Source organism: Thermobia domestica, unplaced genomic scaffold, assembly GCF_964235325.1.
Source record: "Thermobia domestica unplaced genomic scaffold, izTheDome1.hap1.1 HAP1_SCAFFOLD_160, whole genome shotgun sequence".
Classification (NCBI taxonomy): Eukaryota; Metazoa; Arthropoda; class Insecta; order Zygentoma; family Lepismatidae; genus Thermobia; species Thermobia domestica.
The window spans coordinates 119,206-145,650 of record NW_027655903.1 but is presented as its reverse complement, the minus strand read 5'-3'; the positions used below and the strand labels follow the sequence as shown (position 1 = coordinate 145,650).

Below are 26,445 nucleotides of genomic sequence, written 5' to 3'. Positions count from 1 at the left end.
ATGTAAAGAAGCCAGCACTTCAGAGAAAGACGTGTGTCGTGCGTTAAATTAACATTTCAATTATAGACATAAACAATATAACTTCTAATTATGTGCATTACAATGCAATAATCGGTTAGCTATTGAATAGCACCGGTGCAAGGACAATGTGTAGTTATTACTTTCATTTCGTGTTTCAATTAAAAAAAAAAAAAAAAGGAAAAACAATAAATTCACGCGGTTCATTTAGTAAACTTTAGTATTCGACAATATTCATATAGTCTTTGAATTGATTTTATTTCATTGCTTAACGTATTATGTAATGAATGAAATGTGGTGTTAAACACTATCATTATTGAAACTCGTGTATCCGTGGATGATTCTCTACGGAAATACAGTTCTATTTATATATTTAAATGGTGGTCCTTCAACTTTAGTGCAACACACCTATTTATATATATATATATATATATATATATATATATATATATATATATATATATATATATATATATATATATATATATATATATATATATATACAGTGGCGGATCCAAGGGGGGGCTATAGCCCCTCTTTGACGCTCAAATATACACTGGGTAAAACGGCAAAATCTGGTTTAGCCCATCCCTTGATCATATCCTGGATCCGCCCCTGTATATATATATATATATATATATATATATATATATATATATACATACGTTCCCTTCTCACGAGAAATCTGCACACCTGCATATGGAGCGCATGTGCACCAGTGATGGCAGGGATCAACGGGACTGGCAGAGTATTTTGGGTCATCAATCACCGCTCTGTTACTCGGTTTGACCCGGGGACCCGGTATAACCCAAGTGACGATGCTCTCTTTTCTGTTTATATATTAGGTAAATTTATCTATTTAGATGGGTCACAGATCTTGATTTATATATATTTAACCTATGTGTGTTTTTATAACGTTTTTCGGCTCACGATTGTGGCTGCATTTCATACCTGAATCAAACCAAACTTTCCGCACGAATATTGGGTATCAAACATTCCCTTCGAAGATGGGCCAAATCAGTTCGAGTTAGGTGTCTATGTCCCCCACCCCTTCAATTTTATATTTAATTTACGCTGTAGGCTACATTTCTTAACCGAATCATACTAAACTTTGCAAATAAATACTATTGGTATTTTAAATGTTGGTCCTTTGCAAAGGATGGGCCAAATTAGTTGAGGGTCTGGAGGACTACGGTTCCAAGTAATCTACGTTTAACTTTCCCTTGTTCGATTTTCGACTCCTATAATTCTGAAACAGTAAGATTGTCGTGAATTTCAAAAATTTCGTGAAAATGTATGCAATTGTTCGGGAAAGTGGAAGTGTGGACATATGAGTGAAATGAAAACTCTCTTTTTTATTGAAAACTTGTGAGTTGGCTTAAAAAATCAGGGAGCACAGTTACGAATGGAAGACATCTACCTACCTCCTGCCTATGTCCAGAATTTTTTCGATTGACACGTACTGAATGGTACAGTTGCAGCTTTTCACCAATCTCTTCCTTAGAAATTTGTAAACTATATTAATTTTCTTGTTGATCATTCTATGCACAAATAATGTAGCCTACAAGCAAGTGATTTGACGATCATATTATTTCTTTGAAGAGCAGAGAGAGCAGTGCGAAACCATATCAAAAAATTCAAGAACCCTGTGACCATACTGAGAAAAAGGACGAGTACGATGTATACGCTGACATTGGCCTTTTCATTGGAAAATCAAATATTTCAGACGTCGAGAAGGAAATGTTACGAAGAAAGTGAGAATCTTTCACTTCACATAAATGTTATGTTCAAATAACAGGGTCTTATAAAAGATCTTTTCAAGTCAACTGATTTCAGTGGTATTTTTGGTTGGCATACTCCCATAAACTTAATGATGCCTTTTGGAAATATTTCTCTTTATTTTGCAAAGGAGGCGTTGTGGTAGGAGCTGGTACCACACGTTCTCGGCGTGGGATCTGGCAACACTCCTAGCCACGTGCTGTCTACTACCTATAAAGGGCAGTCCAAGCATGACTCGCCCTTCTACTTGTTCTTCGTCTTGGTTGGAGTCCGGCAGGCAGCAGCGGAGGGGGCGGCCCATAGAAGATTTGGAATGTATTATTGAAAAGTGATAGTGTTGAACTTATGTGTGAAAATGTTATAACCAACAAAGTAAAAGTGGACTATTAACCCAGCAGTTTCCGAAAGTTAAGTAGCTGGACAGTGCTGAACTTGTTTGTGAAAATGTTATAACCAACAAAGTGAAAGTGGACCATTAACCCAGCAGTTTCCGAAAGTGTGAGAGTTAAACAGCCATGACTGAAGAGAGTTACAAGGCAATCAGAGGCAGTGAGGGTGAAGAACCCGTTGTTCTGGGTTTCCGGGGCTTCGAGATCGGTCCTGATCCTCGAGTCGTGACTGCCCCATACATAAAACTAATTGGTGACTTAGAAGAGGATGATGAAGAGAAGCAGAGCTATTCAGGATTAAGGAAACGAAGAAGGGAGAGTGGTGACATAGGATCAGGCAGAAGTTTGTCAGTAGCCACAGATTTATCTCAGTGCCATATAACTCAGTTGTTGCCCGAGAGAGATGATGATAATGTGGGTGACGTAGAAGAGGATGATGAAGAGAAGCAGAGCTATTCAGGATTAAGGAAACGAAGAAGGAAGAGTGGTGACATAGGATCAGGCAGAAGTTTGTCAGTAGCCACAGATTTCTCAGAAACCAGTGAATAAGATAGGCATACAAAGCGTTGAAACATCCCCTCCTGTGGAAATCGTCAATGACAATATGGATTCTTTAAACAAGGAACCATTAAGCGACGGAAGTGATCCTTCCTACTATGAAGAAGTTTTGAGTGTAGATCGCGAAACTATTTGCAATATTTCTGTGTCGCGTTTTGTTAATGAAAATAGTGCGAAAGAAAATCAGGGTGGAAACATTTTCAATGGTAGAGGCGTGGATTTTCATGCGTGCCCTGAATTATTTGCATCTGATGAGGAGATTTTTGAAACGGTAGCCCGGTCTCAACTGGCTACCGGAAGTGACAAGAAGCGTCTTTTAGATATTTTGATGACGCACAGGGAAGTGTTTGCTAAATTCCCAGGACAGTGTGTTAATTTCGAGTATGATCTTGGTATTCAAGCCACAGGGCCTATCGTTCGACGCCCATATCCCATACCTCATAAATATAGGGATGCTGTAAGAGAAGAAATATCCAGATTAAAATCATTGGGTATTTTGGAACCTAGTAAGTCTTGTCATTTGAATCCTTTACATGTTGTTCCAAAAAAGCCTCCCCCTGGCTCCGATAGTATATCTTGTAGGCTTGTAGTGGATCTAAGGGCACCAAATGAAGTAACACCGTTACAGCATGTTAGGTCAGAGCGTATAGAAGATCTATTAGCTCGTTTCCATGGTAACGTAGTCTTTTCTTCGTTTGATTTTTGCAATTCCTATTTACAACTACGTCTTACTGAAAACTCCCGCCCTTTCACCGCGTTTTTATTTGAGGGAGAATTGCTACAATACACTTCGTTGCCTTTTAGTCAGAAAAATGGTTCTAGCGCCTTAAACATGTGTTTGCAGCAGGTTCTAGGAGAAAGTTTAATGTGTAGTATAATTCGTTATATTGATGACGTCTGTTTGGTGAGTCAGTCGACAGACGATCACTTGAGTGCATTGGACACTCTCCTTGAAAAGATAAAAGTAGCTGGCATGACTCTCAACATTGCAAAATGTTCATTTTTTGTGTCTGAACTTAAATTCCTTAGTTTTATGGTTTCCCCTAGTGGATACAGGAAAGACCCGGATGCAGTGCAATCTATCAACGCTCTTCCCAAACCCACTAATCTTAAGGAGCTTAGGCACGTATTAGGCATATTCTCGTGGCATTCTCGCTTTATAGAAGGATTCGCAATCATTGCTTCTCCTTTGTATGATCTTCTCAAAGCAAAGAAGAAATGGCAGTGGACTAGTGCTCACGATGAATCTTTTGCACAGCTTAAAGACGCTGTCATCAAAGATGTAATGCTATCATATCCGGATTTCAAGAAACGCTTCTACTTGCAAAGTGATGCAAATTTACGGGCGATTGCTGCAGTGCTCTATCAGTATGAAGGAGAAGACAAACGAGTGATTGCTTACGTCAGTAGGCTATTAACTGACTGTGAATCCCATTATTCGATCTCTGAACTCGAATGCCTTAGTATCATATATGCAGTAAAAAAGTGGGAATCGTATTTGGACGGACACCCGTTTACAATCCGCTGTGATCACAAAAGCTTACTGTATCTGCAGAAAATAAAAACATGGAATAATCGTTTGTTGCGTTGATCTCTGCAGTTACAGAAATTCCATTTTGACGTCGAATTCATCCCAGGTAGGCTGAATGATAACCCAGACGCTCTTACGCGCGTGTTGCCAACCCCCGAACAGAAAATAGTTCGCGCACACGCCCTTCAAGTTTTAAGAGAGGACGTCATCAACGTATCTACGCAACAATTAATTGAAATGCAGCGCGAAGACCCAGCGTACGCGGATAAAATTTCTTTCCTTACGCCGAGTCAGAAGAGTGAAGAAAGTTGTGTCCCCCCTGCTGCTAGCAGGCGAAAATGGAAAGATCAATATAAGTTGGAACGTGGTGTATTACTCATAAGAGATTTCCATTTCCCCGAACGCTGGAGAATTTGTCTTCCTCGTGCTCTTGTCAGCAAAGTAATCGAATGTTACCATAACAATGGCCATTTTGGTCGAGATAGATGTTTCAGCCTGATTTCAAAAGCGTTTCACTGGCCCTTCATGAGTCGAGATATTCGTAATTATGTGAGGGACTGTGTGATCTGCATGCGCACCAAATCTTATAAAATTCCAGTTGCTCTGCCTATGCAATTCATTACACCTTCTCGCAAAGGTGAATTGATCTCGTGTGATTTGTATGGCCCTCTCCCTCGTGGACCCAGAGGCGAAAAATATCTGTTGACTGTGTTAGATGTTTATACAAGATATTTGCAAGCATACTGTCTCAAGTCTGCCACCAGTGTTTCAATTGCCAATCATTTGGAGTCATTTTATTTCACTCATCTCGGAACCCCTGAAATCATTTTGACCGATAATGGAGCACACTTTACGTCGAAACGTTTTCTTGAGGTCATGCAGAAACATGGTGTCAAAATAAAACACTGTTCCCCCTACCATCCTCAAAGTAGTCCGGTAGAGAGGGAACACTCGAACATTTCCCGTTTATTCCGTTTGTTTTGCTCAGACAGACTATGTTGCACAAATCGTAATGCTGCTTAACAATTCAGTATCAGCATCCTTGGGAATTTCCCCCGCCGAACTGCACCTTAATCAGGATCCCGTGCGGGATGTTGAGAAATATTTTAAAGTCCCACTGAATAACCACAGTCCAAACGATGAAACAGAAACATGGGATCACAAGCTACTTCTTGCAGACTTTAGAAGAAGAGATCGCAAGCGCAGGCGAAATGAACGGATCAATGCCGCAGAAGACGTTAAACGGAAAGTTGAAACATTCGATCTAGTCTTTATCCGTCAGCACCCGACGAGTAGTTTTCTTGACCGAAAAATTTCGAAGTTTTTCGATCTGTTTCGGGGACCGTATCTTTGTTTCAGAGAAGTAGGCACCAAAGTATTCGAGTTCTGCGACGCGCTTACAGGGAAATCAATAGGAACTCATAGCGTGCACAATATGAAGTTGTGGCTCCCATCATCTTCAACCAAGTTGGCTTGGTTGAAACTCGCTGCAAAATGCGTGAAAGGGGACACACTTCGACAACTTGAGAAGAAAATTGCGAATATACAAAACATATCTTGAAACTTCCTCTACTTCTCTCTCCGTGCACCATTTCCCGCCGTCCAAGCATGACTCGCCCTTCTACTTGTTCTTCGTCTTGGTTGGAGTCCGGCAGGCAGCAGCGGAGGGGGCGGCCCATAGAAGATTTGGAATGTATTATTGAAAAGTGATAGTGTTGAACTTATGTGTGAAAATGTTATAACCAACAAAGTAAAAGTGGACTATTAACCCAGCAGTTTCCGAAAGTTAAGTAGCTGGACAGTGCTGAACTTGTTTGTGAAAATGTTATAACCAACAAAGTGAAAGTGGACTATTAACCCAGCAGTTTCCGAAAGTGTGAGAGTTAAACAGCCATGACTGAAGAGAGTTACAAGGCAATCAGAGGCAGTGAGGGTGAAGAACCCGTTGTTCTGGGTTTCCGGGGCTTCGAGATCGGTCCTGATCCTCGAGTCGTGACTGCCCCATACATAAAACTAATTGGTGACTTAGAAGAGGATGATGAAGAGAAGCAGAGCTATTCAGGATTAAGGAAACGAAGAAGGGAGAGTGGTGACATAGGATCAGGCAGAAGTTTGTCAGTAGCCACAGATTTATCTCAGTGCCATATAACTCAGTTGTTGCCCGAGAGAGATGATGATAATGTGGGTGACGTAGAAGAGGATGATGAAGAGAAGCAGAGCTATTCAGGATTAAGGAAACGAAGAAGGGAGAGTGGTGACATAGGATCAGGCAGAAGTTTGTCAGTAGCCACAGATTTCTCAGAAACCAGTGAATAAGATAGGCATACAAAGCGTTGAAACATCCCCTCCTGTGGAAATCGTCAATGACAATATGGATTCTTTAAACAAGGAACCATTAAGCGACGGAAGTGATCCTTCCTACTATGAAGAAGTTTTGAGTGTAGATCGCGAAACTATTCGCAATATTTCTGTGTCGCGTTTTGTTAATGAAAATAGTGCGAAAGAAAATCAGGGTGGAAACATTTTCAATGGTAGAGGCGTGGATTTTCATGCGTGCCCTGAATTATTTGCATCTGATGAGGAGATTTTTGAAACGGTAGCCCGGTCTCAACTGGCTACCGGAAGTGACAAGAAGCGTCTTTTAGATATTTTGATGACGCACAGGGAAGTGTTTGCTAAATTCCCAGGACAGTGTGTTAATTTCGAGTATGATCTTGGTATTCAAGCCACAGGGCCTATCGTTCGACGCCCATATCCCATACCTCATAAATATAGGGATGCTGTAAGAGAAGAAACATCCAGATTAAAATCATTGGGTATTTTGGAACCTAGTAAGTCTTGTCATTTGAATCCTTTACATGTTGTTCCAAAAAAGCCTCCCCCTGGCTCCGATAGTATATCTTGTAGGCTTGTAGTGGATCTAAGGGCACCAAATGAAGTAACACCGTTACAGCATGTTAGGTCAGAGCGTATAGAAGATCTATTAGCTCGTTTCCATGGTAACGTAGTCTTTTCTTCGTTTGATTTTTGCAATTCCTATTTACAACTACGTCTTACTGAAAACTCCCGCCCTTTCACCGCGTTTTTATTTGAGGGAGAATTGCTACAATACACTTCGTTGCCTTTTGGTCAGAAAAATGGTTCTAGCGCCTTAAACATGTGTTTGCAGCAGGTTCTAGGAGAAAGTTTAATGTGTAGTATAATTCGTTATATTGATGACGTCTGTTTGGTGAGTCAGTCGACAGACGATCACTTGAGTGCATTGGACACTCTCCTTGAAAAGATAAAAGTAGCTGGCATGACTCTCAACATTGCAAAATGTTCATTTTTTGTGTCTGAACTTAAATTCCTTAGTTTTATGGTTTCCCCTAGTGGATACAGGAAAGACCCGGATGCAGTGCAATCTATCAACGCTCTTCCCAAACCCACTAATCTTAAGGAGCTTAGGCACGTATTAGGCATATTCTCGTGGCATTCTCGCTTTATAGAAGGATTCGCAATCATTGCTTCTCCTTTGTATGATCTTCTCAAAGCAAAGAAGAAATGGCAGTGGACTAGTGCTCACGATGAATCTTTTGCACAGCTTAAAGACGCTGTCATCAAAGATGTAATGTTATCATATCCGGATTTCAAGAAACGCTTCTACTTGCAAAGTGATGCAAATTTACGGGCGATTGCTGCAGTGCTCTATCAGTATGAAGGAGAAGACAAACGAAGGATTGCTTACGTCAGTAGGCTATTAACTGACTGTGAATCCCATTATTCGATCTCTGAACTCGAATGCCTTAGTATCATATATGCAGTAAAAAAGTGGGAATCGTATTTGGACGGACACCCGTTTACAATCCGCTGTGATCACAAAAGCTTACTGTATCTGCAGAAAATAAAAACATGGAATAATCGTTTGTTGCGTTGGTCTCTGCAGTTACAGAAATTCCATTTTGACGTCGAATTCATCCCAGGTAGGCTGAATGATAACCCAGATGCTCTTACGCGCGTGTTGCCAACCCCCGAACAGAAAATAGTTCGCGCACACGCCCTTCAAGTTTTAAGAGAGGACGTCATCAACGTATCTACGCAACAATTAATTGAAATGCAGCGCGAAGACCCAGCGTACGCGGATAAAATTTCTTTCCTTACGCCGAGTCAGAAGAGTGAAGAAAGTTGTGTCCCCCCTGCTGCTAGCAGGCGAAAATGGAAAGATCAATATAAGTTGGAACGTGGTGTATTACTCATAAGAGATTTCCATTTCCCCGAACGCTGGAGAATTTGTCTTCCTCGTGCTCTTGTCAGCAAAGCAATCGAATGTTACCATAACAATGGCCATTTTGGTCGAGATAGATGTTTCAGCCTGATTTCAAAAGCGTTTTACTGGCCCTTCATGAGTCGAGATATTCGTAATTATGTGAGGGACTGTGTGATCTGCATGCGTACCAAATCTTATAAAATTCCAGTTGCTCTGCCTATGCAATTCATTACACCTTCTCGCAAAGGTGAATTGATCTCGTGTGATTTGTATGGCCCTCTCCCTCGTGGACCCAGAGGCGAAAAATATCTGTTGACTGTGTTAGATGTTTATACAAGATATTTGCAAGCATACTGTCTCAAGTCTGCCACCAGTGTTTCAATTGCCAATCATTTGGAGTCATTTTATTTCACTCATCTCGGAACCCCTGAAATTATTTTGACCGATAATGGAGCACACTTTACGTCGAAACGTTTTCTTGAGGTCATGCAGAAACATGGTGTCAAAATAAAACACTGTTCCCCCTACCATCCTCAAAGTAGTCCGGTAGAGAGGGAACACTCGAACATTTCCCGTTTATTCCGTTTGTTTTGCTCAGACAGACTATGTTGCACAAATCGTAATGCTGCTTAACAATTCAGTATCAGCATCCTTGGGAATTTCCCCCGCCGAACTGCACCTTAATCAGGATCCCGTGCGGGATGTTGAGAAATATTTTAAAGTCCCACTGAATAACCACAGTCCAAACGATGAAACAGAAACATGGGATCACAAGCTACTTCTTGCAGACTTTAGAAGAAGAGATCGCAAGCGCAGGCGAAATGAACGGATCAATGCCGCAGAAGACGTTAAACGGAAAGTTGAAACATTCGATCTAGTCTTTATCCGTCAGCACCCGACGAGTAGTTTTCTTGACCGAAAAATTTCGAAGTTTTTCGATCTGTTTCGGGGACCGTATCTTTGTTTCAGAGAAGTAGGCACCAAAGTATTCGAGTTCTGCGACGCGCTTACAGGGAAATCAATAGGAACTCATAGCGTGCACAATATGAAGTTGTGGCTCCCATCACCTTCAACCAAGTTGGCTTGGTTGAAACTCGCTGCAAAATGCGTGAAAGGGGACACACTTCGACAACTTGAGAAGAAGATTGCGAATATACAAAACATATCTTGAAACTTCCTCTACTTCTCTCTCCGTGCACCATTTCCCGCCGTCCAAGCATGACTCGCCCTTCTACTTGTTCTTCGTCTTGGTTGGAGTCCGGCAGGCAGCAGCGGAGGGGGCGGCCCATAGAAGATTTGGAATGTGTTATTGAAAAGTGACAGTCTTGAACTTATGTGTGAAAATGTTATAACCAACAAATTAAAAGTGGACTATTAACCCAGCAGTTTCCGAAAGTTAAGTAGCTGGACAGTGCTGAACTTGTTTGTGAAAATGTTATAACCAACAAAGTGAAAGTGGACCATTAACCCAGCAGTTTCCGAAAGTTAAGTAGCTGACTATTATTTTTTTCTTTTCCTTTTCAGAATATCATTCCTTAACTTTGTAAATATGTAATTCGCAAATATATTCTCGAAAGTCGAACGAGGTGTTTCGTTTCCAATTGCATCCCTAGATTTCATCATCTACTTTCGTCAAAATAATTTTGCAGGTAAAAGACGCGGGTACTCCTCTCGTTACCAGGCAATGTGCTCGTTGAACGGCCTTGTACGTTGAACGACCACAGTGTACGAAGTGGCTCTCATGAAACACCGCCAAGTCTAGTAAAGAACCGTTCAAAAGACGCAATTGAATCTTTTGATGAACGTGCTGGAACGAAATATTACGAACATACACGAACGTCAGCTCAAGATTTTCTCAAAATTTACCTCGGCAAGCAAAGAGACGTTGTGCAACAAATGCAAGGTAAAGATACAAGTGATACCCAGAAGAACAAAGCTATTTTATCAACTATTGTGAAGACTTTAATATTATGCGAAAGACAGGAAATAACACTTTGTGGGCATAGGGATTCAGGACGTTTGACGCTGGAGGATCCTCTTCACAATAACGGAAACTACCGCGCCATATTGCGTTATTGTGCAAGAGGGTGATTCTCTTCTAACTAATCATATAGAAAATTCGGATGCAAATGCTATGTATGTAAGTCCAACAGTACAAAATGTACTAATAAACGTAATAGGAGATCATATCCAATATGAAATGGTACAACGATTAAGGAGTGCCAAATATTTCAGTGTATTGGCAGATGAAACAACTGTATTAACCTAACGAACAATTCTCTCTATGTGTTCGGTATGCTGGCAAAGACACTGTAAGACACAGAGAAGATTTTCTTACATATGTTCCTGTATATGACGTTAAAGGGTCAATTATTGCTTCAAGAATTAAGGGTAATCTACTTCAACTACGTGCTGAATTAGCTTATTTACGAGGCCAAGGCTATGACGGTACATCAGCAATGAGAGGATCATTTAACGGAGCTCAATCACATATTCAAACAGAGTTCCCTAAGGCTGTTTACACACACTGCTAATCGCACTGCTTAAACTTGTGCTTAAGTGATGCGGCAAAACGTCCTTGTGTTCGCAATTGCTTTTCAGCTGTGTCTGAAGCGTGTATGTTTCTTTCGAGCGTCAGCTAAAAGATCGAAAATTCTGAAAGATATTCTTTTAGCTGATGGAGTGATCCACTCCTCAATTCATAATTATTAATGAAACTTGTTGGATAGAGAGACACTAGGAAGAGATTAGTACAGAAACACAAAGTGATGTGTCAAGGAAAGCTGAGTCTATTCATGCAAGTATGTGTAGTCTCCCTTTTGTAATTGCTCTGACAATAATGTCAGAGATTCTCTAGCCAACATACGTATTATCCAAAGCTTTGCAGAAAGAACAAATAGATCTAGCATCGGCTATATCAAGCAGAGGTGGATCCAGGACGGACTTCTGGGGGAGGGGGGGGGGGCGTGGGATGTAATACTGCTACTTAGAGCTACTTCTAAAAGCTTCAAACTCTGAGATGGGTTTTATTTATATATAAAATAAGAAAGTTTCCTCTTCTGTGGGGGGAAAGGCCAATCCCCCCTGGATCCGCCCCTGCTGTCAAGAGTGAGTGTCGTAGAAGAAACAATAAGCAACATGAGAGAAAATGCAACAGATGAGTTGCGGAAGCTATATTTCAAAGCTGAGAAAATGTCACGCAATGTACGGATTACTCCATTCATACCAAGAAGAGTAAAGAAAAATGAAATGAAATCTTTAAGTTTTACGTCCCACGATTATGCCGGTTAGGCTAAAGGAGACGGTGATTATGAGAGATGAGTGAAATGGTGGAATGAAGAAAGTGGGAGGAAACGGGAGAACCCCGAGAAAATCCACGAGGGCGGTGTTTGTTCACCACAAAGTTCACTTGGCGGGGGCTGGGATCGAACCCGGGACCCCAAGCACCAGAGGTGAAAGAAGAGTAAAGACTCAAAGGTTCCGGTCTAATGTAGAAGCTGAAACACTTGAAGAATATTATAGATCCGTGTTTGTTCCTTTCCTAGATGAAATTTTGGATGCGCTGAAATCCTGGTTTTCAAATCACAATCGTATTTTACTCGACCTTGACAGTTTGCTCCCTACTAAGACATCGTGCAGGGAATTTAAAGATGTATTGTCTGCAGTTGAGTTCTACAAAGATGATTTTCATCACAGCAATATCAATATCCTAGAAGTCGAGTGGAATTTATGGGTTTCAAATTGGAAGAAAGAAGCTCATGCTTCTAAATGTGTGCTGGAGACATTGCAACAACTAGATGAGGAAATGTTTCCAAACATAAAAATCTTCCTCATTTTAGCAGTGCTTCCTGTTACAACAGCTTCTCTGGAAAGAACTTTTGACGACTTAAAAATTATTTGAGAGAGAAACAAAAAACAAAGATCGTCAGACAGCTCTAACACTTATGACAGTGCACAGTGCTCCAGGAGACTACGTTTTAAGTAACGGTTATTCTGGGGCTATATTTATCATGTATAGAATGGCTATTTATGTAGTTGAATAAATATTATTTATCATATAGATAGTATAATTTTAATGTATGTTTTAGTGCTCTTGTCAGTTTTAGATGTTTGTTCTTAAAAAGTTTTTTGTCAATGTGTTTTGTTTGTTGAAAAAGTTGGGGAGGGGGAAGGAAGGAGTACGGTTACAAGTAAGTAGAACTTAGTAATACCAGACTTAACCTCTGGCTTTTGAAGTACAGGGTGGGCCATAAGTCCCTTATCACCCCTTGTAATATCCGTGCTCGTGGAAAATAGCGAACAACAACCATGTAGTAACATAGTAGGCCGAGGAGGAAGTCAAATTGTAATGGTGACCAAGATGGCGGCCATCTTGAATTCACGTCAAGATTTTTAAATAGGAACATGGTCATGAGGCACATCATTTTGGGCTAGAATTTAAAGACAAACACAATGCTGAAATCGGTTTGTTGATATCTTAATTTGTTCAAAAGTTACAGGCATTTTAAATTGCTAATTTTACCTGTCACGCATGGCGGAGCACGTGCTCTACGTGGCCCCCATCCCGAGTTATGCACAAGGTAAGTCGTTCAACCCAATTGTCCATGACCCTCAAAAGAGTTTCTGGTGAAATATCGGCACAGGCTGCAAATATACGTTCTTCCAGGTGTTCAAGATCCCGGATCTTTTCGGCATATACCTTTGCCTTCAGACGACCCCACAGATAAAAATCCAAGGGCGTCAGATCTGGTGATCGTTCTGGCCATTCAATGGAACCACGGCGCCCAAGGCAACGTCCAGGAAATTGTTCATCCAGATAGGTACGGACCTGTAATCCGTAATGCGGAGGGGCACCATCCTGCTGGAAAAAGAGTGGAAATGTGCCGTCCTCAGACAATATGGAAGGGAGGATGAGATCCCGCAACATATCCAAATACCGTTCAGCAGTGAGGGTACCAGGAATGATGAATGGACCAACTAATTTGGTGCCCCATAGACCACACCACACCATTAATTTGCCTATACCTACCATTTTGCAAGGGTCAACTCACTGAGGATTTGTCGGGGACCAATAGCGACAGTTTTGCTTATTCACTGCCCCAGTAACATAAAAATTGGCCTCATTGGAAAATAAAATTTGTGTGTGGAATGTGGGTTCAGTTTGCAACTGTGCAAGGGCCCAGTCGCAAAATTCCACACGACGATCAGAGTCATCTTCAGATAGATGATGTTGAAGTTGCAATTTGTACGGATGCCACTTGCTTTTCTGTAAGATACGTCTGATGGATGTAAGGCTGACACCACATTCCATGGACAGACGACGGGTACTGCCGTGTTGTGGTGATGCAGCAAATGATGCCAGCACTGCTACTGATGTGGCTTCATCTGTTTTGGTCGTGGGTCTTCCACACCTGAGTTTATCTGCTATGGAACCAGTATTCATGAACTTCTGGAAGAGTTGGGCGACACTAACATGGGACACAGGATGTCGATCTGGGTGCCTGGCATTGAATTCAGCTGCTACAGCCCTTGCACTCCTTCCTTCCCATGCCCTGATCAACTCCTTCCTCTCTGCTGTCGTTAGCGGCATAATTATTCACCTGTAACAACAGAAACAGTACGTTAAATTAGTAATTTGAAATGCCTGTAACTTTTGAACACATTAAGATATCAACAAACCGACTTCGCCATTGTCTTTAAATTCTAGCCTAAAATGATGTGCCGCATGACCATGTTCCCATTTAAAAACCTTGACGTGAATTCAAGATGGTGGCTTTCAAGATGGCCACCATCTTGGTCACCATCACAATCCGACTTCCACTTGGCCTACTATGTTACTACATGGTTGTTGTTCACTATTTTCCACGAACACGGATTTTACAAGGGGTGGTAAGAGACTTATGGCCCACAGTGCTTCAGGAGACTACGTTTTAAGTAATGGTTATTCTGAGGCTATATTTATCACGTATAGAATGGCTATTTATGTAGTTGAATAAATATTATTTATCATATAGATAGTATAATTTTAATGTATGTTTTAGTGCTCTTGTCAGTTTTAGATGTCTGTTATTAAAAGTTTTTTGTCAGTGTGTTTTGTTTGTTGGGCGAAGTTGGGGAGGGGAAGGAAGGAATACGGTTTCAAGTAAGTAGAACTTAGTAATATCAGACTTAACTTCTGGCACTTTTGAAGTATTGTGTACGTTATTTTATAAAGCATAAGTATTAAATATTCTGTATGAATATTATGCAAAAATATGAGACGCTTTTAAAAGTGTTTAGGGACATTTTTTAAATAAAAGGTGTCATTTTGAAAGCAACTAAGTCTTAGCTTTTGCCGATTAGCACCTTGCTGCCTTCTAAACTATTTTCGGAAGCTCTGTTCGTCCTAGTTACACTTGTTCGCATAAGATATTCCATTTAAAGGATTAACATTTTTCTTTTTATGTAGAGTAAAAGGGGTAATAATCTGGCACTGGATTATAATTGAAAATTGGTATTAATATTGAAATGAATTTTTTTGAGTTTTACGTCCCACGATTAAGCCGGTTAGGCTAAAGGAGACGGTGAAGATGAGAAATGAATGAAATGGTGGAATGAAGAAAGTGGGAGGAAATGGGAGAACCCCGAGAAAACCCACGAGCACGGTGTCTGTCCACCACAAAGTCCACACGGCGCGAGCTGGGATCGAACAAGGGACCCCAAGCACCGTAGGTGAACGCTCTAACACTGAGCCACCGGTCCCCCATGTAAAGTAAAAAGTGTAATACTCTGGCACTGGATTACACTTGAAAGTTGCTGTTAATATCGATAAAGGTTTGAGGCTGCTCATATTGTCACACAGGAGAATTGTGAGCTTGTGGTGGCTTCTGGCTTTGTTTGAGCGATTTTCATTTGTAATATGCAAAGGTCTATTTGTAAAAAAAAGTTTTCTATATTTGAGCTAAGATTCGGAATTTCCCATTATAATTTTTCAAAACGTCGTTTGTTTTGGTAAAGAAAAGTATTTGCTTTAAGAAGTTTACAAACTTACTTAAGAACAATTTGTGTTACATAGACCTGTGCTAACACGAAAACACAAGTTTACCTGCAAATAGCATTCAGTTGGTTAGTAGATTCTATCATGGTTACATCATGATATTGAGTTCGTGTCCTGGTGACACAAATGTACGTGTGTTTCTTTGAGATAGAATATGGGTGGAACTGAATACTAAGTACTAAAGGAGAAGTAAGGTAAACAGTGTTAATATTAGTAATGCAATTATTACTTTTCACCTTTGACTAGTCTTCAATGGTAATTAGTTTGGTTTGTTCTTTAATTTTAAAAGAATGTTTACACACTTTGGTTCTTACTCACGCCTCCCCAAAATGTTTATACTTTCTTAAAGAGTTAATGTTGTTAATGTTATTGCTCTCTCTCCTCTCAAGAAAGAAAGAAAGAAAAAAAACCTTTTTTCATTTTGACTCTTGCTTGCTGCAAGCCAACATGGAAGTGTTTAAATTCCATGTGAAGAGTATTGCCTTAGGTTATAGGAGGTGAGTCTGGCTCATCTAGCTTTCGCGAACATCGTGATTCAAATGGGTTGATATGGGTAAAAGAAATTCTTTACTTAACGCAGGCTATAATTTTAGATTAATGGATTATCCTTTTTTTTTAGTTCTTATCTTGTATTGCAACAACTCGGAATCTGGAAAACCACTGTCTACGTTTGGGCCATTTATTACTACTGGATACTTTAGGCTCGGTCGTTGCTCATTGTTTATTCTGTTTTAATTCATTATCAAAGCCAGAGTTTGCAATAACCACTTTCAGGTTCATTGCTATTTCTTATTTAATATATATATATATATATATATATATATATATATATATATATATATATATATATATATATATATATATATATATATATATATATAGGTTAAATGAATATAAATATACGTAGGTTAAATTATTCATACAATTCTTGTGATATTGTTTATTATGTAAATGAAATTCTGGAAAATTAAAAAAATGAAATTAAATGTTTGAGTTTTATGTCCCACGGTTATGCCGGTGAGGCTAAAGGAGACGGTGATGATGAGTAATGAATGAAATGGTGGAATGAAGAAAGTGGGAGGAAACGGGAGAACCCCGAGAAAACCCACGCACACGGTGTTTGTCCACCACAAAGTTCACTTGACGGGGGCTGGGATTGAACCCGGGACCCCAAGCACCAGAGGTGAACGCTCTACCACTCAGCCACCGCGGCCCCTCTGGAAAATTAGTATATATATATATAAAATAGTGTGTTCGTAAAGTCGCGCAACCCAAAGTTTGATTGCGTATATCTTTTGATCTAAGAATGATAAAGACCCGAGACTTGAAACAAATGTAAGCATGTTCTACACTATTTTCGAGATAATGACCAATGCTGGAACTTGTAACATTTTTGTATAGTAACGAAAGAAATTAGCGTAAGTGTAAAATAAAAAATGTGCAACATGAAGAAAATCAATATTCAGTTGCAGAAAACTGATTTCCTGCGGGTGAATTCCTGTGTATATGTACAGTATGCATCAACATTTATCCATTGGTGCGAAATTGTGACAAGGTCGATGCAGTGTTGCCATATAAAAAGGCTATTTAATGCAAGTCCGTAAAATGGGAGTTTTTGACAGAAATGCGGTCCCCTGGCAACACTGTTGTCGTAAAATTACTGCAACAGGTGTGCTTTACGTTAATTAATGATAAGCAATGGGAATTTGCACATAATTGATAGCATGATTTTTTATTCCAAAATTTGCGATATCGTAAGTTTTGGAATAGAAATTCGTGTCATCAATATGTGCAAATTCTCAGCACAAAGTTCACTTGGCGCGACCTGGGATCGAACCAAGGACCACATGCACTAGAGGTGAACGATCTACCACTGAGTTACCGCGGCCACAGCAACCAGCGCCTAGAGCTGAACGGTATTCACCAGATTATTGCGTATGCTGATGATATAATAGTGAATGATAGAAGAACAATTGAAAGAAATGCAGAGATTTCATTAAACGCTCGCCGGGACATGGGTTTAGAAATAAATTAAGAGAAAACTAAATACATGAAAGTTAGTCCGGATCGTAATACGACAAATTATGGATGCGGGAAAATATCAAATAACACTTTCGATAAAGTGGATACTAACAAATCGAAACCATATCACGAAGAAATTAAATGTCGACTTAAAGCAGGGAATTCATGTTATTCAGTTCAAAATGCTCTGACGTCACGAATTCTGTCGAGGAATTTTGAAGCGTACATATACAAAACGATAATCATGTCTGTTGTCCTGTATGGTTGCGAAATATGGTCGCTTACTCTGAGGGAAGAACGTAGACTGAAAATATTTGAGAACAAGATCCTGAGACGAATATTCGGACACAAGAGGAATGGGAATGGGGAATGTCGGAAACTTTATAACAAGGAACTACACAATTTATACCGTTTACCAAACATTGTTAGGGTCATCAAGTCTAGGAGGCTCAGGTGGGCAAGTCATGTAGCCAGATTGGAAGGAAGTACGAACGCATTCAAAGTTTCAACTGAAAATCCAGTCGGAAAACAGCCATTAGGAAGACCTAGGTGCACATGGGAGGACAATATTAAGATGGATCTCGCAGAAATAAGAATACAAACTATATCCAGTTGGCTTAAGACAGAAGTCAATGCAGAGCTTTTGTGAACGCACCAGCGAACCTCCGGTTCCATAGGCCATATAGTTAGTTTTTCTCAGCATTCAAATAATGATTTTAGTAAACTGCACTGCTTACTTGCATGAAGCTGAAAACAAAAGATGTAAAATAATGCCTGCAAATAACAGATTTCTGCTGAACAATTCGACTGCCATTTTCACGTTCAAATAAGCCTTAAAAATAGTTATGAAATTGCGGACGCGTTACAAACAAACAAAAGACGCCTTACTTTACATCCTTGTAGAAAATATTTTTAACATAAAATGTATCACGCCGTTTTTTTCTTCCTCCACCTAAACCTGAGACATGGTGGTTGGAATGTTTCTTCTTTAACTTCCATACCTCGAGAAGAAAGAAAAAAAAAAAAAAAATGAAGACCAATGTAAATTCTATCAAAATTATAGAAGTCAAAGATACTAAAAAGAAGTTCTTTTGAGAAACTCCTAACAAAATTAAAACACATTTCACGTATGTTCGAAATACTGAAAATGTTCACATTATATTGGTACTTACGAACTGTCTAAATTGTAGTAAGTTTTTATGTTTCGAACCAAGTAGCAAATGTAACATATGGTGAATATTTTAAGAATTTTGTGAAACTCGTAGCACTAACTCACTCACTTTCTATATATCCAAGCGTTTCTTAAATTGAATAAATAAATAAATAAATAAAAATAAAATAAAAAACGAAACGCTACTGACAGCAGTTTTTATAAAGCAATCTTGAATTCCTGAACGCATGTGTAGGATTCTGACTATCTTTTCATCAACATTTATCCCCGTTTACGTTATTATTTAAAAAAAAAAAAAAAAAGTTTGTGTTAAAAAAATGTTGTACAGGGATGAAAGATGTCTTTTAAATACTAAATATGAATCCTCTAGCAACCAACAGTACAATTTTCAACTGAAACAAGTCTACATATGTTTCTTACCTTAGTTTTTCAACAGATTTTCCACACATTATTTCATAATAATCTGAATTCAATCTAAAATATGTTAACACTTTAGAGCATCTGTATCAAATTAATTGCTTTTACGTTTCTTTTTCTTTAAAAAAAAAAAAAAAAAAAAAAAAAAAAATATGCTTCTCATGAAAATGACGCTTATGATTCATCGTCGACGCTTTTAAGTATTGCCTTTCTTGCTTCATAGTACGCCGCTTTTGCTTTAAAAGCTTCAATCTTACACTTTAACGCTTCTTTTTTTAATTCATAAAGTTCGATATTTCTCTTCTCTTGCGCTATCATCATTTTTAATTCCTGATCACAAACTAATTTTCTACGAATAGACAGTTCAGATGCAGTTTTTGCTCTGATTGAGGAGTCTCTTCTGAAAAACTTCGGTCGCACTCGTTTCACCCACGTATGTTGCTTTCCTTCGTTCCCTCCAGAGTGAGTTTCATCTGCATCTGTAGTAGTTTCATGGCCCAGCAATGAACATTCAACAGGAATATCAACTGAAAATAATAATAAATAAAATGCTTAGTCAACTGATAGCATGAAAATCAAATAATAAAGGTTTAGTCACCAAAAAATCCAAGTGGCAATTCTACGACGCAGCCGTTTTAGTGATGAGTTTTAATTTTCTTCAGTGCGTGACCTTTAAGAAATTTACGGTGATTTGAGGACAATATTATGAAAATGAAATGAAATGTTTCAGTTTTACGTCCCACGCTTATGCCGTGTAGGCTGAAGGGGACGCCGATGCTGAGAAATGAATGAAATGGTGGAATGAAGAAAGTGGGACGAAATGGGAAAACCGCGAGAAAACCCCACACATACGGTGTTTGTCAACCACAAAGTCCACTTGGCGCGAGCTGGGATGGAACCGGGATCTCATGCACTAGACGTGAACGGTCTACCACTGAGAAACCGTGGCCGCGAGGACGATATTACTGATGACTTTTCGTAACTGTAGGAATTTTAATTTATTAACTTACGTATATTCCTATTTGCAACCTGTGATATTTTACTAATGCTTTAGAATAAATCTTCTCTGTAGAAATAACGATAAAAGGTTGATGAAAACTGTATTACGTTTCCTTTCTACTACATTTGAGCTGTATTCTTGTACGTTAATCATACCGGAAGAGCTCAAAATCCTTAGCTCTTACCAATACATTTATTTAGTCCTGAACTGTTTCAACTATTGCTAATGAATGAAAATTGTTCTAAAGTTCTCTGTGTACTACATGTAATACAAAGAGAACTTTAAAACAAAGTTTGAAAAAAAGAAACATCCACGTCATAGGATTGCCACTACTTTGTTTATTATAATTAATAAAAATAATTAAAGCAACAACAGGAACACTAATAAATAAATAAACTCCCAACACTAAAGCAACCTAACTGTTACGATCAGGAAGATGACTACGATTCAACTGGGTGATGTGTAATCGGCGTATACTGATTTCTAATGGCATTATTTTTGAGTTTCTAAACCGATGTTCGCTAAGTTTAATCCAAGAAGCTGCTCAGTTGCCTCACGACAAAGTCTGAAACAATCCATCGGGAACTTGATTTCGGACTATAAATGTTCGCCTTACACCTTAAACCAGTGGTTCTCAAACTTTCCGGTAACGCGGACCTCCTGTGCAATGCTACCTGAAATTTCACATGGTATTAAAAACTATACTGATTAGAATTACCACTGACAAGAAACAGAGCAAGAAAAATATTACAGTAAGTAATTTATTCTAAAGATACGTGATTGTTTTCTAGTGAACGAAATATACTGAAAATCAATGTACTTTTTTTTTTTTTTTTTTTTTTTTTTTAAATAAGGAAATTCACTTGATAAAAGATGTTCTCAAATGTGAGATCACTAATATGAGGAATGAAATTCTTTCTGTTTTTCCATAATTGCACTGAAATCCGGAATAAGTTTTGTCACCATTAATTATAAGTCCGATTCCACATTAAGACGATTTCGCATTCAGGTTTTAATACTATAAAAAGCAGAAAAGGACTGTTCACATAAGTAAGTGGTAAGGAAAGGCATCAAATGTTGCAATGCCTTTTTAGACAACTCTTTACACTCACAGGTCAGAAATTTAGTAAAGTAGGAAAACATTTAAATTTCGAAACGTAAGTATAATTTCTAATTGCTTTCGTTTTAGTAACTGAAAAAATACTTCTTGTATAACAGCTGTGAGTTCCATTTTATTATTATACATTTCAATTTTTAGGTGTCGCGGATCCCCTGACTACGTCCCACGGACCCCCAGGGGTCCGCGTACCCCACTTTGAGAACCACTGCCTTAAACTGTAGAGTAGGACTGTACTTTGAAAAATTCAATTCCTAAGAGGGACCAAATGTGTAAAACTATCGTTACACATCCCTTTTCATTTGAGTTGAGTTTAGCGTCCTTTTTAGTAGCGAGGCTATATGAAACGTGGACCTACTTCTTAACGTAGGAACCAAACCACATGAACCCTTACCAGGAATCGACCCGTCTCTTCCACGCCAAAAGCGCGTACGCTAACCGCTTAACCACGAGGGAACTCTACACATCCCTTTAAACCACTGGATGTACAACACTAAATTAGGCATATGAAGTTTTTCTGATATACAAAATACGAGAATCACATTCACTTGCATCAATTTCGGATTGTTTTGGGGGAAATAATGGAGACACCAGCGACGAGGCTATTTATTTCCATCACAGAAAGATCAATAGCTGACTCATTCTGCTCATAACAGTAATGTCAACATAAAAACAATGATCGAAAACATGTCTTCTAAAATAGATAAAAGGGAATAAAAGCTCATCAAATGAAAAATAACAAGAAAATCAAAGTTCACACTGAAATTCCGATATTGACCACTTTCCCTGACCCGCGATACGATCATTTATGGTGAAGTTTAAAGAATCGTTCCCCACTATTTCCATAACCATTGAACGCTCTCCTTTCGATTTTTAAAAATATAATATAAGCCTGCTTCCTTACTCTAAATACTTCTGAGTAAAACTTTCTGTATTTGGAATGCAATAAAACATTAGTGTCAAACAAATCATTATAATGTAATGTATTCTATTTTCACAAGCTTTGATTTTTATAGACATAAATTTGGTTTCAAGTACTCACTGAGCAAAATAAATAATACGTTTATTGAAAAATTATTAATTTAAAAAAAAAAAACGTATTCTTTTGCTCAGTGAATAGTTGAAATTAAATTTAAATATTTATACATTAACTTAATATATCGGCATTCTAAATATACTCATAAACAAAAACAAATAAACACATCATAATTCGCCATATCGCTCTGATTATCTACAATCAACAAACCTAGCTTATTTTCTTCAGCAGCATCTGATTTTTTTAATATTTAATTTGTTCTTAAAAAGCTTGAAGTTTTAATATCTTTTGGTGCTTCTCAAGCTTCTTTATTTCTAGAGTCTTTTTCTATCTTTTTGAATCCTTAATACTTTCGTGAAATCTAATTGTATTTTCTCTGATTTTTCTGTGAAATACAGCAGTTTCTCTGATTCTCATCATATTTTGAAACACTTCTCTGATTCATTTTAATTTCCCTGACTTACAATGGCCTTCCCTAACTATCAAGGTCAGAGTAAGGCTTGCACCAAAATAAAAATTAAAAATTCTTCTAAAAGAATAAATATTAAAGCTAAAAGAATAAATATTAAAACAGAAAACAACAAGAAAAATAATTAATGAACAAAAATAGTTATAAAATAAAACAAGTTAAGAAGAAAAGCCTCAGAGAACGTTAACTATTTTAAATGCACGAATAAAAGAGAGAGACTCCGGTATCTAAAAACAGTGTTATCGCTCACAACCGGACTGAGAACAAACGTTCTCTGAAATTTGAGTATTCCAAGCATCCTACAAGAATACTCCACAGCACAATACAGTCTTCACAATAGCCCAAAATTGTTTTTTATAGAATGGAGTTTATTTCCATTGGCTTGGTTCTAATTCGCTTGCTAGTAAAAGCACATCCATTGGACGAAATAGCTACTGAGATCGGAATACAGGAAAATGTTTTAGTGCAACATCAGCTAACGGAGCGTGCTTGGTTGTTGTGTCTGCACACTTGTTTCAGACAACGGTGACACAGGCACGTTGAAATAAATCCGGATCAACAAGGCACATTCGTTGGCAGCAAAAGTGAATACATTGATTTTTTTTCAGCAGAAAACCGAAAACTTATCTCATTCAACTAGAGAACATAACGATTTAATGTCAGTTGATGTTGTCAAGTAATACCATAAAAGTACAGGGAACAACAATAAATAGGACAATCATTAATGTAGAGCACAAGAGACAGAACCCTGGACCTGCAACAGAAAACACATTGTTATGGTAAGAAATATGGGATTCCTTTTCGTATGCCACGGCTGTATTTACAACATGGCATCAAATCATGAGAAAATCAGCATGCATACGAATGAAATATCTCATAATGAAATGCGTTACAGATACTATACAAACACCATTGGAAAGGTACTGTAGTTACCTTTAATGCAGTGATAAAACCAATTTCAAATGTCGCAAATAATACCATGAAGTCATGAATAACCATAAGGCGTTTTTAAGTTATGAAATGTTTGGGAAGTAGTTGCACAAGAATACCCTATATTAACTTTGTATATGTCCACACAATGTACAGCTGTACAAAATATGAGATTGCAGAAAGGATAGTGATGATTTTATAGGGCATCAAGTATGGTCATATACGGAATTTTGCCAATGTTTGCACTTGAATATCTCTCGTGAGGGAAGTGTTAAACTTCTGAAACGTACCCTAAATGACTTTCAGTTCATATCGTGGTTTAAAATTCGGGTTTTAGAGTGTGCAGGTATGCAAACTAACGCTGAAAAGTTATATATAAAATAATGGCAAGGTACAGCATAAAGACGCATATTTTGTCCAGCTTAAATATGACTATAACACTAAAATACACTGCTACGAACAAAGCATGTACAAAAGAAGTCCTAACAAGCAGTGCAAGGATGTTATAAAATAGAGGATCTGCCCATACAACAAAATTGTGAAGCCATACGTCACAGTTTCGCCACACCTACTCTGCCCGCTCCGCGCCACTAAGATCGCAATGTTTCGAGCCAACAAACATGGCGGAAACGATTGTAGCCAATCAGACGTGCCAGCTCAGACGATGCTCAGTTGTTTTTTGGCTTCACTGAGTTCATAGGATGAAGATACGTATGGGCAGATCCTCTATTTTATAACATCCTTGAAGCAGTGTAATTAGTCTAATGACGTACACGTCACTGCAAATCTGAACATGAAACTGCATTGCATACATTTGTATGAAGCAGCACTATCAGCAAGTTTGAACACGCCTACCGCTGAAATTAGGTCGTAACTAAATCTCAGTTCGGAGCTGTTCTCTGAAACGAATAGTTGTGTGTTTGAAATTGAGTCCCTTTGGTGAAAACAGAGTACTCTGTCGGACAGTGTGTTTCAAGAGGACTGGCATAAAAGAATATATATGGAAAAGTGAGTATGCATTTTAACTCCAACATGCAAATTAAGTAAGGCTAATCAACAACTTTTGCAGTGAAGGATAGTAAGAAAAGAGATCTAAATTGTGAGCACGTACCACGAAAAGGTTTTATTTTATTTTATTTTTATTTTTATTTATTTATTTATTTTATTTTTTTTTTTTTTTGTCAAATATTCAAATATCTTTTTGGACAAATATATTCCACAATACCACAAAGGTTGGAAGAACGAGGGGGAAAGAAAACCACATGGAAATAATACTTGAATCATCTGGAAAGAAAGACAAGTCAAGTGGTGCAACTTACCTGTGGCATGTACACTCATGTCCAAAATTATTGTCACATCTATAACTGTTTTCTTGTAAGAATATAATTTGATAATAATATTGCAGGGTACTTTTAATACTGATACTGTGTGTATAATCTGGAAATGTATATTTGTGGTCAATTTCATACGAAAAGAATTATAAATGCGAAATTAGAATGAGTCAAGTAAAATGCTACTAAATGGACAAGAAAATTTTATTTTCGTTTCATTGTTCTTATTTACTGCTCTTTTGACATGAAATCTGACACATACATGTCTTTGTCAATTATACACATACTAACTTTATAAAAAATACCGGGCGAATTCGTTATAAAATTATATTCCTACAACAACATATTTATAGATATGCGACAATAATTTTGAACATGAGTGTATCTTCGTCCAAGATTTGCTTGTGCATATGGATATAATATGGAACCAGAAATTGGCCAAGAGTGTATACCTGCAGAAGCTAATCTTAGAGAAGCAGATAGGTATGTTTTGTATATTAATGTCACCAGTATCAAAACTAAGAAAACTTAGTGCTGAAGAAACAGAATGATGCTTCACGTTAACATGTACACGAATAACGAACACGTTGCAACGAAACATGTGGCAATCATTTCCAGAAGTATGATCGTGTTTAGAAAAATAAAGTGCTAAAAATATGTTCCCCTCATTAAAAGAAGCGAGTTTCGTTTCAAAGCGTGAAACTACGGTAGCCTTCCAAACGATATAAATACAATATTCAAACTTGAAGTAGTACATCTGCAACTATTAGTTGCAATAGAGGAATAAGATGTTCCTCGTGAGTCCATATCTAAAAGCCATTACCCTCTATTATTGTTTTTGTTCTACAGAGATTAATATTAGAAACCGGAAGTGCTAATTAAGGTCTATCACTTCCGGTTTCAATAAAGGAATACAATCAGAGGTGAAACATATTCTTGTGGCATTAAATCCGTATGAAAAACTACTTGTCGCTATCTATTTCCCTATTATACATTATGCGATCACTAGTGTTGTAACCAGAAAATACAATTTTCACCACTCCCAATTTGAACAGATATATAAAATTCAAGACCATACTCATTCTTGGGACGGAGAATGTCTGTAAAGCTTTTACCGTTTTTGCTCTATGAAAATTAAGTACTGCAACAGTAAGTACTGGTAAATTTCAATCACTTCTGGCTTTGGTACACTCTTGCGGCTGGTGGTGATATGTTCTCTTGAGACGCTGAATCGACTGCAAGAAACCGCTTCTCGCAATCTATTACCATTTTTGTATCTGGCGAAAAACGCTGAAATCGGAAATGGGTTATTTATATCACTTCCGGCTTGAATACAGAGTTAACGGAGATGAAACCTACACTTGGGTTGCTGAATCGATTGAAAAAAAAAAAAAA

The 26,445-nt window shown here is 38.2% G+C and overlaps 2 protein-coding genes across 3 annotated transcripts in view; both read right to left on the bottom strand.

Annotated features, from left to right (window-relative positions):
• Positions 1 to 13,568: 13,568 nt before the first annotated feature.
• On the bottom strand, positions 13,569 to 14,111 carry LOC145676475 (uncharacterized). The gene has a single exon (XM_081747280.1). The coding sequence runs from the start codon at positions 14,109 to 14,111 to the stop codon at positions 13,569 to 13,571; it is 543 nt and encodes a 180-aa protein (XP_081603406.1).
• Positions 14,112 to 18,555: 4,444 nt separating this feature from the next.
• Positions 18,556 to 26,445, bottom strand: part of LOC145676474 (uncharacterized) — a 30,419-nt gene continuing 22,529 nt past the window's right edge. For both annotated transcript variants that reach the window (XM_081747278.1, XM_081747279.1), the window contains exon 3: positions 18,556 to 19,694. In XM_081747278.1, coding sequence (XP_081603404.1) covers positions 19,342 to 19,694 — 353 coding nt within the window. In that variant the 3' untranslated portion in view covers positions 18,556 to 19,341. The remainder of the gene's footprint in view (positions 19,695 to 26,445) is intronic.

What these genes read in the sequence shown, in the direction of transcription:
- LOC145676475 (XM_081747280.1), bottom strand. Translation starts at nt 14,111, where the DNA reads ATGCCGCTAACGACAGCAGAGAGGAAGGAGTTGATCAGGGCATGGGAA.